The 14,826-nt window shown below is 54.7% G+C and overlaps 1 protein-coding gene across 1 annotated transcript; it reads right to left on the bottom strand.

The window, feature by feature from the left end:
* Nucleotides 1-2,424: 2,424 nt before the first annotated feature.
* Nucleotides 2,425-14,770, bottom strand: TST (thiosulfate sulfurtransferase). Its single transcript, XM_004743160.3, has 3 exons — nt 14,635-14,770; nt 13,341-13,956; nt 2,425-2,896 (listed from the first exon to the last, which is right to left on the bottom strand). The coding sequence occupies exons 1-3, from the start codon at nt 14,728-14,730 to the stop codon at nt 2,598-2,600; spliced, it is 1,011 nt and encodes a 336-aa protein (XP_004743217.3). The 5' UTR covers nt 14,731-14,770; the 3' UTR covers nt 2,425-2,597.
* Nucleotides 14,771-14,826: the final 56 nt, after the last annotated feature.

Below are 14,826 nucleotides of genomic sequence, written 5' to 3'. Positions count from 1 at the left end.
GTCTTCAGACATCATTCACTCTCTCATCCACTCAAAATGTTTCCAGGGCCCCTTACGTGTGTCAGGTTGTGTGTCAGGCAGTGAGGGCTTCAGTGCCTTCAGGTGGAAAGGAAGATCTTGGGACAACAAAGGATTGAGTTGAGAGCATGATGAGTTTTGTCTGGGGAAAAGAGTCACGGTTCTCTGAAGGGCCATTTGAACTGGGCTTTGAAGGATGCATAGGAGTTTAACAGCTTAGAAGGGACTTGAATATTAAAGGTGTGGACGTGTTTATGAGCATAGATAAAGATCAAGAGGAGTGGGGAGGAGAGGGAAAGGTGCACCGGGAGCTCTCTGAGCTGGATCAGAGAAGGGATGAGGGACTGAGCAGTAAAATGAGAGCAGGAAGTGTCAGAGAGAGTCTGCTCTCCCCCGTTCAAACCACGAGGGCTACTGAAGATGAAGAGCTCAGTGGCTTCTGCAGTTGGTGCCAGCAGCAGCTCAGTCCAATCTGGCTGTTGCTCAGCAGGGGCAGGGGTCTAAAGACTGCCTCCTCATGCCAGCCTTCCAGGGGCTCCCGGGGAGGCAGAGACTGTGGTGACACTCAGGGCCCTTGAGTCTGGGCCTATCACTTTAAAAAAGGGTGACTTCGGCTGGATTCTTTGGCTGAGCTTTCCTTGCATGTGAAAGAGACACAGCTCACTGCCAAGGGTGAGAATGAGGACTGAGTGAAGTCACTTCCGAGCACTGCCTAGTGCATGGCTTGCCACAGAGAGATGTCACCTGTACCTCACAGCTAACCCCATAAGCGACTCATCAGCAAGGCCTTCGGAGTACACCAGGCTTGCACCCCCTCAGCCACCTCCACCCACCGCCCTGGTGCCCCGGCCCCCAGTCCAGACCACCGCCACCTCTTGCCTCCTCTCTGGTCTCCTGGGATTGCTCGCACTCCCATATTATCTATTGCTGAGTGACAATATTACAGCAAACTTAGCAGCTTCATACATTCCCTAGGACAGTTGCTGGGATCAGGGGTCTGGGCGTGGCTTGGCTGGATTCTCTGGCCCCTCGAGACTAAAGCTGGCATGACAAGGACCGTATGGAGGCAGGAGGGGTCAGCTCTAGCTCTCTTCCACGCAGACCCCGCAGGCCTTCAGTCTGACCCACTCCGACACCCAGTCTCTACGGCATTTACTGAGCACCTGCCCTCCCCAACGCCGGGCTGGGGACTGGGGCGTGTCATTGACGGACTTGGTCCCTGGCCCTCAGTGGCCTTGTCTTGGCCCAGGAAGGCCGCCCAGTGGAAGCAGGGGACCCCCATTAGGCGAAGCCAGTGGGAAAACAGCCCTCCTAAGGCACTGCCCAGACATTTGACAATGGGATGACCCTCTTTGTGCCCGGACTCAACGTAGACAAGGGCCCAAGCTTAGGATTTCATCTCCAATTCCAGCTTTGTTTTTCTCAGGGAGCCCAGTAAAATACACACTTTGAGCTGAGCCTGTGGCAAGTCAGTGCCCTCGGTCCTAACCGCCTTATGAGTAATAGGCTCCCTGTCCGTCTCTCCTGCTCACGCGTGACCTGGGACAGAGGACTGCCCTCCCCTTGCTCGTCACCCCCTACCCATGTCTGGGATCTATAAATGATAAATCCTGTGACTTACCCTCTTTTGTGCGGTTCTGTTGAAACTGCGTCTTCCGTCAAAATAAACCCAGGGTTTTCACATTCCCAAGTGGGAACTCGGATGCTGAGGCGGCTACCTGCTGACCCTGTGGGGTGTGGGGGTGGCTTGTGCCCCCTCATTCAGCAGATCGTAACCTGATGCTTCTTAATTCAGTAAACCAGCTATGGGCCCCCCAACACATGGCCCCAAAGGAAGGCTCAGAAAGCCTGTTTTTAGGAAACTCAAAATCCAGCCATGTGGGTCCTGTCTTCTACCATAGCTTCCTAGTGCCAGGGCTCTGGAACCTTCTCCCGGAGTTGAGGCTGCTTTTCTAGGCTCTCTTCATGTGTTCCCTGGAGGGTCAGGTGTGAGACAGGAAGGACACACCAGGAGGAGGTCATCTTCCTCAGGCCTGCTTCTGAGCATCGCCTCTTCCGAGAGGCCCCAGGACCTATATTGGGGGACACGGCTTTGGAAGCCCGGATGTCCCCCACCCTATTTCTCCTCCAACTATAGCAGGAACGGCGGGCACCCCAGCCAGCCTGTTTCAATTTTCGCCACCTTCTCCATCCCGCTTTCAGGTAGGTCCCAGTATGCTGTACCTGACATGGGACAACGGTGGCTTCCTTTGCCAGAATGAAATAATAGGGTGGCATGCTCAGTGTGGCCTCCCCAGCTAGGGGCTGCTCTGGAGGTTTGTGGCCTCGGTGGGTTCTAAGGAACATGAAGGAACTGGGAGTATGTGGAACGGTTGTGAAACCCAGGGAGAGGCAGGCAAACACAGCTACTCAGAAAAGGCAATTTATTCCAGTGTTTCGGGGTGGGGGGGGTGGAGGAAAGCTCTACACAGCAATTCTAAAAACCCAGTCAGTGTCCTTTGCTAAAGAGGTACACACGACATGTCAGGCTGCAGTCACTAAACAGACGGGGGCTGCCTGCCAGCGAGGAGACCCGCCACTCAGGCTTTCTCCCGCTTCCACTGGGACACACGCGTCTCCGGGGGTGCCCGGCGGAACCACTCGGACCAGGAGCCATCGTAGACGGCCACATCCGGCTTGCCGCAGAGGTAGGCGGCCAGGGCGATGTGGCAGGCAGTGACTCCCTTCCGGCACGTGGCAATGAGGGGCTGCGCTAGGTTCACCTTCTTGGCCTCGAACATAGCACGCAGCTCCTCTGGGGTCTTCTCGAAGCCGTCCGCGGTCAAGAAGTCCATGAACGGCATGTTGACTGAGCCGCGGATGTGGCCCGGGTCCAGTCCTGGGCGCGGCAGAGGACAGAGGGAAGGACAGGTTTAGGAGCAGGAAAGGGGGAGGGGGAAAGAGGGTGGGAACCACTGGGGCCATGGCCATAAGGACAGGGAGCTTCACACACAAAATAACACCTTTGCCCTTCTCAGAGTTCAACTGAATCCTGGCCCCGCCCCCACGGAATGCTGGAGACTGAAGGCGAAGGGCTCCCTCCCCCAAAACCTGCCCCGAGGTTGGGATGTCCAACAGCATCCCTGCTTGAGAGGACAGAGACGAGTCTCAGCTCTGCCATTTACTGGCCTTTTTATTAACATCTATCTGGGGCAAATGCTTCCCTTCTCTGAATCGGTTTTCTCATCTGTAGAATGGGCTCAATGGTACATACCTATCTCATAGGGTTATTGAGAAGCAAATGCTTCGTGCGGGGGCCAATTGCTAAGAACACAGCAGTGGACATGGTCCAGGTTCTCGGGAAGATTACGGTCTAGCAAGGAAGGCAGATGCTAGATGGATAACCACATGATTCATTAATATAATATAAATGCATAAAATAGAATGTCCATTTTACAGATGTAGACACCGAGGTTTGGCAGCATGAAATGGCTCACCTAAGGCCCCATGGGGAGGCAAAGGCAGACCCAGGATTACACCAAGTCCTCTGATGTTCCTGTCAAAGAAAATGTGACCTGCTGCTAGACATAAGTTCGAATCCCAGCTCGGCTACTTACCAGAAGGGTGATCTTAAGCAAGGCATGTCACCTCTCTGAGACTCAGTTTCCCCAGGGGTTAAATGGGAAGGAGAGTCTCCATGGGCCTAGAGTCTCCATGGGCCCAGGCTATTTTAAGGAGCAAAGCACCAGCTGCTGCCCCTGGTCCATCCATGCTCAGATGCTGATGCTCCCGTCACTTCAAGACCCACCCCGGGGGAGGGAAGAGGTGAGGGTAGTGTGGTCTCCTCGGGCCTTCCTAGCTGAAAGGCCCGAATTAGAAGTAGAAGGCCCGAATGGATAGAAGTAGAATGGGGGTCTGAGCTGGCTCCAGGGTCAATTCTGGAATGTTCTCTCCTCTGCCAAATCTGGTTTCAGAACAGTCTGCAGGGGTGGGGGGGCAAAGAGGTCTGGGCCAAGGCCAGAGCTGGAGCTGCCTGCAAGACCAAGGTCTCCGTCCCACCCTGAGCATGCTAAAGGTCGCTCCTCTCTCCCTCAAGCACCCCCACACCCTGGCAGACTTTGAATATGGGGAGTGGGGCCCAAGACAGATTTGAGCATCTCTTTGCGCTCCCCTTCCTCCAAAATTCCCCACTACACCCCTTAAACCTGGACCATGGGACAGGGCAGGACCAGGGAGGGCAGCAGTGGGAGGGAGAGGACAAGACCAAGGCACACATTGGGGCAGGGTGTAGCCAGGAGGCCCTGAATCCCTGAGCCTCAGTCTTCTCATCTGTGAAATGGGGGAGATAACCCCATCTACCTCTCAGCCTTATGGAGAAGACTAGCTACCGTAGGTAGAAGCCCCTAGTAACCCCGGGCACAGTCGGGGTACAACATGCCAGCAACATCCCAGTCCCAGGACCCTGAAGCCAAAGAGGCTTGCCAGATTCACGGACATGAGTCAAGAGATCCTTTGATTAAACAGATGTCCTAACTTAGAAACCACAGTGATTTCTTCCTGCGGTCATTTCATCTTTTGTGTCCGGAAATTTTAATCTGAGCCTGGATGCGTGCTGACCCTACCAATGAGGAACAACAGATCTGTTGGCTTCAAAGGCATCCTTTGCCAAGACACCCAACTTAAAAATCTTTCGGCATCCAGGCAGTGGGCTGAATTTAAGTGCATTTGGAAGTGCAAGCGTTTGTTACGTTCTGAATGTTGTTTTGCTTCTTTCCTCTCATCCTGGATGAAAACAGCTTCACTGCTTTCTTCTGACTACATAAAAGGCACCTCTCGGGAGCAAAGAAGTCGGGGTGGGGGCTTCTGTGATGCAGGCTTCCCCAAACTGGGCCAGCCTCAGGAGGCGGGGGTCCGTCTTTCACCTCTGCCAGAGAGGGCCCAGGGCCTGTCTGAGGAATTTCAATGAGCAGGCATTGACCGCCCGTACGTGACAAGGGCCAAGATGAATCTAGCCCAGAGAACCTTGGAGAACAGCCAGCCGAAGGCAAGGCATGCCGGCCCAGAAGTGGGGGTTCCCGCTGCTTTTCCCCCAAGTCTGACCTCCACTGCAATTTCAAGGCTTTCTGCTCCCCCCTCACCCCCACCAGCAGGCAGGCCACCATGCTCAGACCTGTGGCACCAGGCACCAGACCAAGGGTTAGCTCAAGAGCTTTGTCTTCCCGAATCCTCACAAAGCCGGATGATCCCCCCAGCTCTGATGGGACAAAAGGAAACTTGGCTTAGGACACACAGGTGTGTGAAGTGAAGTCAGGTCTGTCTGACCCTAAAACCTGTGTTCTGGGGCTACCCTGAGCCTGTCTAGAAAAGGGAACTGAGGCAGGGAAATGGATAAGATGAACTCTTAGGTTCCTCCCATTCAGGGACCTGGGACTTTGTGCTCCAGCTTTGGCCAAGAAGATGCCAGTGGTGGGGGGAGGTCATCGAGAGGACGTGGCCGCTGGTTCACCCAGGAGCTGGACCGGGGCCACTGGAGGTTCCTCTCCCACCTCCTTGCCCTTGGACATTCTGCTTGCCTTCCCCGCTCGCAGAGGCTGCCCCAAAGACTTGGCCTTGCGATAGTGATGTGGTATTGAGCCCAGCTGGACAGTGTGTATGGGACCAACCCCAGTTAAGGTGTCTGTATAAACTGTTGAGATCTGGTGGGTGGGCGCGGCAATCTCATGGTATGGCCAGCCAAGACAAGCCTTGTAAGTTCCCTTGCTTATTAAACCTGCCACCCATTGACCTGGAGTGGCCTGCCTCTTTCTTCAGCCTCTCCCTGCCCTCTGCCTCTGGGGCTGGTTTCAGATTACCCCAGAGAGGCTGGGAACTAAAAGTTGGCCAGCCAGCCAGGAGACTAAAAAAGTGGGCCTTGGGAAAGAGGCATCTGTGAAGGAAACCTTACATCGGCCAGCGACCCCTATGTGGGGAGGGGTGGCTCATATGTTAGGGGATTATGGACCCCTGCTTGAGTCCAGGAACGTCCCCCCACACTCTGGCTGCTTTCCTGTGCTTGTTCGAGATACTGTGCACAGCACTGCGGCAGAGAAATGAAGCGAACGGTTGTCACGGGGCACTGGCCTCTACTGGGAGTGGTTCAGCAGGACACTGGTGCCCAGCCAGAGGCTCAAAGTCAAGTTAGAAAGTTGGAAGAAGAGCTGGGGTTAGAGAAGGCCGTGCAGGTGTCCACTACTCTGCTGGCTTCGAGCAGGAGAGTAGAAATCAGCTGGAAATCTTGGTGCAACTTTTTTTTGGGGGGGTGGGCAGGGTGAAGAAGGCATGAGATGCTGTGGATTAAGACACAAGAGCTTGTGAGAAAAGCTGATTAGGGCCCTGAGAGGTGGATTGCCAGGCAAGCAGCAGCGGGAATGAAGATGCTATGGCTGAGGGAAGCAGAGATCCCTCATGCCTTCCTGCCCCTAATACAAAGGAACATTTTTAATAGCAATTGCCCCTAAACCTAGGGGAAAACTAAACCCAAAGTTGCAAATCTTATGTCTTTGAAATGTAAACACCCCAGGAGATAACCCACAGAGACTGTAGCAAAAAATCTGGGGGTTGGGAGGGTACAGACTGTTCTAGAAGGTCCCCTGTCCAAAGGCTAGCCCACATCTCCCCAGGATGACTTATCGAGGGCTAAGTTATGGGATCTCTGTCTGTATGCTTACATAGGCCTATATGTTAATATGTACTTTTTCTACCTCCTGAAGGTATTACCAAAATTAATCTGTAAAAGAGCACTATTTAATTAGCTTTAAAACAAACTGTATATCAAAGTGAACTCATGTGAAACTGAAATTTAATTTTCTCTCATCTGCTATAATGGATAAAGTTTTCTTGGATGATTGGTCTGTTCTTGATGGGATCGTGAAAGTATTTTCTTTGCCTTTTAGATAACCTACTTAGAAAACAAAGATTCTGTTTTATCAAAGTAAGTTCCTATGTTTCATGCAGTCTTTACCAGGCCTTTGATTACCTATGAAAATGGAGTCTTCTCTCTTAAAAGAGCTAAGTGTTCGGTTTTTCACCTTTGAAGCCTTTAATTGTCATTTTGGTTAAATGGATAACTGAATATTGCTTCACAACCATCCGTGATCCTATAAGAGCATGTATTTTAAAATCTTTGGTATTTTTGACGAACTTCCCCCAAATCAAACTCTAAATGAAGCCTTACTGATCTTGAACTAACTTGGAGATTTTCCTGGACAGGCTCGAAAGATTCGTGTTTTCTTCTCATAAGAGAGAAGTATTAAACTAATCAGACACTTCATATGTTAACTTACATGGGGAGTATCGTCAGTTGTCAGTAATGTTCATCCTTCCTTAGGAACTATTTATATGGAAGTTATTAATAGGAGTGTTCCGGAAAGTATATAAAATTCCTAAAAATCTGATATGTCCTGGTATCATGTTACCAACCATAATCTTGGTTTTTACTTGAAAAGATCTATCACAAAAAGAACCACATTCCCTTGTCAATTGCATGAGAATGAATTCTCATTAGAGCATTTCCTGCAAAGGGGTCTCCTGTTTAGGGAGATTCACAGGCAAGACAGACGAATAAAGATCATACCAGTGACCTGAGCAAGGATTAATTACACGGGATGGTATCCCGAGAACGGTCTCTACTCTCCTTCCTCACATCAGTAAAATGCGCCCATTACATTGACGCCGTAATATTAACGTGAGCAAACTTTTATCTGCAGCCGGACATGCTGTAGCCTTTGCTGAACATCTGTGTGGGAAGAATGGTGGTGAACTTGCAGAAGATTCAAGGCCCAGGCACTGTGATAAAGTTTTTGGGAATCTTTGCTCAGGGAAGACACAGTTCTTCCTCGATGTTGTGACTGGTAAGATACGAGTCCTTCCAACCCTCGAGAAGACGAAAGAGCTACAGGCCTTTGTAGGGATGGTAGGGTTTTTGAGGACAGTGCTCCTGTCCCTTCTGTCACCTGGTAAAGAAATGGTGACTAGGATCAGGGAGAAGGTAAAAATATTAATGACATGGTCAGTCTCTGGGCATTTCCAAAGCAAGGCTCTCACTGGAGTGAATGAGTCTGGGACTCTGGGAAATAGGGGTCAGGCACCGTGGCAGAGACAACAGGAGGGGGTGCCCCTAAGATTTTGGTCCTGGCTCTGGATGGGGGCCAAACCTCTGTGTGCCCCCATAGAACACAGGCTCCTAACAGTGCCCACAGTGCACCTCCAGATGGGGACGCTCAGAGAGGAAGCAGTCATGGCAGCCAGTGGGCTGAACTCGTAGTCACCCCTGAGTCCTGGTCTTCAACCACATTAACACTATAGTTTGGGCAATGGGAAGCTGAGGGGTGGATGACCACGAGTGGGCCCTTATGGGGTCAGGATAGACGAGGGACTGTTTGGGCTTGCCTGCAAGAGTCTGAGACAGTCTTCACCTTTCCAATTCCCAGCTCGTGAGGCACTGACACCCACGCCCGGCAGTCAAGAAACCGATGCCCCAGCCCAGGGACGATCCCTATCGACTGGCTCCTCAGGACATAGAACAGGTTGGACGCATGGAACAATGCATCGCGTCCAGGTGGGCTGTCATATAGCCAAGGATGCTGGCTTGGCCCTGACATAGAGTGACTTTTTAATGCAGTGACAGCATGTCCTGTGTCTTGTAAATGACACACAAGGCAACTGGCAAAGGAGCCTGGGGCCATTCACCAGAAATCCCAACTGGTGACAGATTGGCAGATCGGTTATGCTGCTCCCTCTTCCCTATGCCCGGTTTGTGTGGATACCACATCGGGTTACCCCCCGCCTTCCCTGGTGACTATGAACCAGGCTGCCACCACAAGGGGATTAGAGAAGCAGAACATGGTGTTTAGCTACTCTCATTGACTAGACAGCGATTGGGGGTCTTATTGCAAAACTGGGCAAAAGAACACGACCTAGAATGGTGGTCCCCATCTCTCCTATAACCTGCCAGCAGGTGGGTTGATAAAAAGGGAAGCCATGTCCCAGGCTTTCCTATGTATGAACAATTAACTAGCAGGGCCTGTTGCCCCATTGCCCAGACTGGGGACCCTTGCCCAGACACCCAGCGCTATAAATGCACGGAAGTGGAGGGGGATGTCCATTGTCCCTGCTCCCTGCGGATCGACGTGCTGTGCTGCTGAGAACAGAGCCCAGCACACGTGGGCGAGATGTCACCTGCTGGAATTGGCAATGAGATGCCCCACCAGGACGGCGAGTGACTTCTCAGGCCTGGGTGAGGGGGGGAAGTGTTCCCTCTTCGTGGGGATCTCATGGCTTTGCCAGAAGGCAGACCTGCTAAAACGCATTACACCTGGAACAGAACAGCACCATTGGAAGAGGGGAAGAGGAGGGGGACCTGGGCTGTCCATCCTGACCAAACGAGATTCACCCAGCAAGCCTTGAATGATGGCCAACAACACCTGTCCTTACTGAACACCAAACTATCCTCAGCAGGAAAAGCTGTCCTCCAAAGCAGGATGGTCTCAGAAACCATCACTGCCAGGTAAGGAGCCACCTGTGCCGTTATCCAAACAGAATGCTGCCGTGTTCATATCTGATGAGTCTATTACGTCATTGAGTCTATTATGTCTATGAGTCTATTTACTGAGCCATATGAGAGGGACACCTAGGTGGCTCAGTGGGTTAAGCGTCTGCCTTCAGCTCCAGTCATGGTCCCGGAGTCCTGGGATCGAGCCCGTCAGGCTTCCTGCTCTCTGCTCAGGATCCTACCTCTCCCTCTGTACTCTCTCTCTCTCTTTCTCTGAGATAAATAAAATCTTAAAAAAAAAAAAAAGTCACTTGAGAAAATAAGGGAAGGCTGTGAATGATCCGACTCCCAGGTCAGGGGATTTTATAAATCGATGGTTTGGATCATGGGTCTCTTGATGGAAAATGTAACCTCTGATGGTGGCAGCACTGTCTGACTCTGTGTTTTCTCTTGTATGTGCCCGTATTTTCTCTTGCTGTGGCCTCTGCCTCCAACACAGAGAGCCACCAAGGGAGCCACCAACATGCTCATAAAGCCTCTTGCTGACTGTTCAGGGCACAGTGCAGAAGTGGCGGGGGGGTGACAGGTGTGACAGGTCCTAGGAGCCAACATGAAGGGTAGAATTTGGTGGGGGAGGTCGTGGAGAGGACATAACCACCAGTTGACCCATGAGCTGGACTGGGGCAACTGGAGATTCCTCTCCCCTTCCCATCTTTGGAATGTGCCTTCTGCTTGCCTCCCCGCTCCCAGAGGCTGCCCCAAGGACACAGCCTTGAATGTGGTTCTGAGACCAGCTGGACAGCGTGTAAGGGACTGACCCGTTAAGGCCTCCGTATAAGCTTTCAAGATCTGTCAGGCGGGTGTGGAAATCTCATCTTGCAGCCGGCCACCCAAGACCAGCCCTTACGCTCCCTTATTAAACCTGCCACCAACTGACCTGGGGTGGCCTACTCTTCCCTTGGTCTCTCCCGGCCCTCAGCATCTTGGGGCCAGTTCAGATTACCCCAGGAAGCTCCCAGCTCCTGAGGAGGCTGTGAAGTATCCTAAGTAGGGGGTGGCAGGCCCCTACTTAGTGGGGGGCCTACTCAGTGGCAGGCCCCTACTCAGCAGCAGGCCGCTGATCGGTGTGGGTTTTCCAGGCCAGGAAAACCCGTTTCGCTCTTTCTTGCTTTCCTCCTATAGATACAAAGCAATCCAGGGCAGGATGCCCCAGTGGGCAGCTCTGGGCCACTGGGAGTCAGCTCAGCACGCTTCCTGCCCCCATCCTACACCAGCCCTCAGTGCCGGGGAGGGAGAGACACAGGCAGAGGGGCCCCAGGATCCCATGAAGCAACGCTACACTGTGAGGCTGTGACCTTTCTCCCCCAGGCCCTGTGTTTGCTTACACAGCAGTGGCCTTGGGAAACGGCCTCACTTTGAGGCCTGCCGACTCGGGTCAAATCTTGGCCACTCTGCCTCCTTAGAGAACCTTCTCCTCCCCTTCCCCACCTGCAAAGTCGGATCGGTCCTAACTCCCACGTTCCTCCCAGCACAGGGTGGCTTCAAGGAGAGAATATGCAAAACACAAACATTCTGCAGCTGGAAGTGCCCATGAGGGGGTCAGTCTCCCTCTTCACCCTTCTTGCCCTCGAGGCAGAGGCCGGAGGAAAAGAGAACAGGGCTTATACAAACCCTGGTTGCATTCGCCTGCCACCTGCTCTGCTGGCTTCCCCCAGCGTTCTAGAAGGTGAGCATGCTCCTTTCATTAAGGAGGAAAGGGCCTGCCCGCAGCTGCCCAGTGCAGGATGCAAACTCAGATCTGTCTGACGCTTACCTTGGGCTCCTTACAAACAGGACCAAAGGCACTGGGGCATAACGCTGGGGCTGGGGAAGGTGCTTGTCCCGGTGTCAGCAGGAAGCCGCCATCGGGAGTCCAAGGCCCACTCCCAGCTCCTCTACCAGGACGTTCTGCCAACCACACAGGCCCTGGGGGTTCCAGCTAGACGGCTGAGCCCAAGCCAAGCTGGGCACCATGAAGTCAGAGAGCCCCACGCGCCTCTGTGCTCCCAAAACGTGTTGTTCGGGAGGCTGGCAAAGCCTTTTAGGGAAGAAGTGCCACGCCCATGCTTTCTAGACGGCCCAGCCCTCGGCGTGGCTCCTCCATTTCTCAAAACACCCTTCCAGCCACTGCTGCCTTTCAATAAGTACACAGCCAGGTGGGCAAGGCTGGCATTCCTCTTCTTGTTTTAAAATAAGGGAACCCAGAGAGGTCAAGGAATTGACTGAGGTCTCACCACAGAGGAGGGGCTGACCTCCCAGGAGGAAGCATCCATGCTCCCCGGGACCCAGGATCTGGAGGTGATAGGAGGTAGGGAGAAGGGCGATGGGGAGGGACCCCTCTCTGAGCCTCAGTGCCCTCATCCTAGAATAGGAGTGAGGAGATGGGATCTGATCCTCTTGGCTTATTTCTAGCTTGCTCAGGGCAAGCCAAGAAGGAGCTAAGGGAAATAATTCTACCATTCCTCCCCATGATGGCAGCATAAGTTCCAACGAGGGAAGGCATCTTGGACCAAGGCCAGGAGGAGGTCTGTAGGGGGTCCAACTGGAAGTCTCTGATTCTTCAACTCCACGCCTCCAGAGAGCAACGTGGGCAGGAAACACATGGGGCCTGGGGAAAGCCATGGCTGTGCCATGAACTAGCCACAGGGCCTTGACCTGCCACTTCCTCTGTGTGCCTCAGTTTCCCTTCTGTCCGATGAGGTGACCTCTCAGGACCTCCAGCTCTAAGAATGTCCAGAACTGTTTTCACAGCATCCTCTCCCTCAGAGGCGCAGACAGGAAGAGTCATTTTTCAACAAGTTAGGAAAAATGTTGCACTGGACCTAGGTTCTGCAGACCATGCCCAAGGACAGAGCACAGAGCCGGGAGGTGTTGGCCACTCCCAGGGCTCGAGTCAGCTTGGAGTGGCCCCCACAGCAGTGAGGCAGGAAACCCAGCCAGGGTGATGGTGAGACTGCTAAGGTTCTCTGTTAGGAGGTTTTAGAACTCAGCACTTCCTCTCCTGAGACTCCCCCCACCTCCAGCAATGTGGAACCCTCCCTACCTCCCCTTTGTCCGAAGGACCAGATGAGCCATCTCCCTGTGGGTGCCTGGTATAGAAACTAGTCAGCACTGGGTTAAATCTCAACTCTGCCACTCAACTGAGCAAGTAACTGAAGGTCCTCCCTCCTTGGATTCCTCCATGGCATATTACAAGCTTTCTTGGATGAGTTAATGTGTTGTGGGCTTCGCATGAAACAGTAGCTAATTTTATAGCTCTGCAAACAGACTGCAGCTGTTTGGAAAGGTCAGGGGGCCCAGGGAGCTGGAAGGGGGGTGGGGGGTGCTGCCGGCAGGGCACTGTTGATGTCTACCCGGGTTTTCTGGGAAACTAAGGGAGGCCCTAGGAAGCTAGGTGTCCTTGAGAGCCTCTGTACAGAGACACATGTGTGAGCTCATGGACACACCTTTGGGCATGTCCAGGAGCTGTGCCTGGGCATGGATGTGGGTGGAGACGTCACCAGTCACCTCTGCTGATGCCACCCCATAGGGATGTTAGGTTGCTTGTTAGCACGCGGCTATGGGAACAGAGAGGTAGGTCCTTGCGCATCAAAGCAGAAATAACTCTTAGCTTTGGCTCTGCTCTCTCATTTCACAGATGTAGACCAGGACCTACCTATGGGAGGGGGGGCAAGGAACTGAAGCCAACCCCTGGAGAGGTCCCAGACATCCTTACTCCCCATTATTCCATAGGGGCATCACTCCCCGGGAGCCACCCACCCCCCAGGACACCTACCTACTGCGTCGGGCTCTGGCTCAGTGCCCAGGTACCGTCCTTGGGACCGTGAATCCACCAGCTGGAACCTCTTAGACTCGAGGTTCTCCAGCACCTGCTCGTAGGTTTTGAGCAGGGAGCGGTCCAGGGTGGCTTTGAAGACGGCCGGCTCCGGGCGTGAGGGCTCCGACGTCACCGGGAGGCCCTCCTTCAGCCAGTTTCGGAAGCCGCCGTTGAGCACCGACACCGTGCGGTGGCCAAACACACGGAACATCCACCAGACCCGGGGCGCGTAGAAGCAGCCCAGGTTGTCACCGTCATACACCACCACGTGCGTCTGGTTGCTGATGCCCAGACGGCCCACGTAGTCGGCGAAGTGGGCCTCGCTGGGCAGCATCATCTCGTAGGGCAACTCTGTGTTCCGGCACTCCTCTATATCAAAGAAGGAGGCGCCGGGCACATGACGCTCGAGGTACTCCTTGCGGGCCTCGCGGGTGCCCGGCGAGTACCAGGACGCGTCCAGCACCCGCAGGCCCGGCCCCAGCTTGCCAGCCCGAACCGACTCCGCCAGCCACTTGGTGGAGACCAGCGCCCGGTAGAGCACCTGATGAACCATGGTTTCAGCTCTGCGCATCACCTGGCGCGGGTGGAAACCAGGAAAGAGAGCCGCATGAGGTCCGGGTGTCCAGAGGGGCGGGGTCTGGGAGGAGCTTTTTCCCACCGCACTCCCCGGGGGTGGTGTGTTCGCTGCAGCCCAGCAACCCCGCCGCGATGCCCGAGGCAGGCTGCGGGAAAGGTCTGCCCATTTGTCCCAGGAAAGGCCGCTCCGCCCCTCCCCGCGCAGAAGGGGGCGGGCAAGAGCCTCGGAGCTCCCCAGAAGGGGGAGCTGGCGGGGAGGGCGCTCAGTCCCGGGAGCTACAGTTCTCGTCCTCGGGATCCTGCCAGAAAAGAGCGGCGAAAAGATGCCCAGGACGGGGGAGGGGGGCACCTGTTGAACTTGGAACCCCCTTGGCTGGGAGGGGAGAGGAGAGGGAGCCCGGGGGAGGGGTCGCTGGGGCTCGCACACGCGCTCGCCCGAACCTCTGGCGAGCCCCCCCACAGCCAATCTCAGCAGCCCGGGAGGGTTCGCCCGCCTCCAGAAAGCCCGCGCCCAGCCCCAGCTCGGTGCCCTCTGCCCCTGCTGGGTCCGAGGTTCCCCGGGCACCCTGCCCTGCTCTCGCCGGGGGTACCCTTCCCGAGGTCGCAGGGGCCAGATAGGTGGCCCAATCCCGAGCGGCACGGGCGCCTGGCCGCCGCCCCACCCGGCCGCACTCACTCGCCCTCGCTGCCGCCCTGGCGCTCGTCCCTGACGGCTGGAGAAGTTGGCTGGTTCAAACCCGGAGTCCACACCTCCCTGGCCAGCCTGCACCATCGCACCGCCGCCGGAGGGGGGTACGGCGTGCCGTCCCGCCGATCCCTGGCCTAGCGCCGCGCCGCCCCGCCGCGCCCGCCCCCTGCCGCCCCCCCC

The sequence above is a fragment of the Mustela putorius genome, unplaced genomic scaffold (genome assembly GCF_011764305.1).
Source record: "Mustela putorius furo isolate JIRA1106 unplaced genomic scaffold, ASM1176430v1.1 tig00000738_pilon_pilon_pilon, whole genome shotgun sequence".
NCBI classification, from domain to species: Eukaryota; Metazoa; Chordata; class Mammalia; order Carnivora; family Mustelidae; genus Mustela; species Mustela putorius.
This window is presented reverse-complemented; position numbering and strand designations above follow the sequence as displayed.

Bases quoted from the DNA above. Each gene is read 5' to 3' on its own strand.
- TST (XM_004743160.3), bottom strand. From the start codon at position 14,730: ATGGTGCAGGCTGGCCAGGGAGGTGTGGACTCCGGGTTTGAACCAGCC. The intron at 13,957-14,634 runs GTGAGTGCGGCC...CACCCGCGCCAG, and splicing joins CAGGGCGGCAGCGAGGGCGA to GTGATGCGCAGAGCTGAAAC. The intron at 2,897-13,340 runs GTAGGTGTCCTG...TGCCGCGCCCAG, and splicing joins GCCAGAGCCCGACGCAGTAG to GACTGGACCCGGGCCACATC.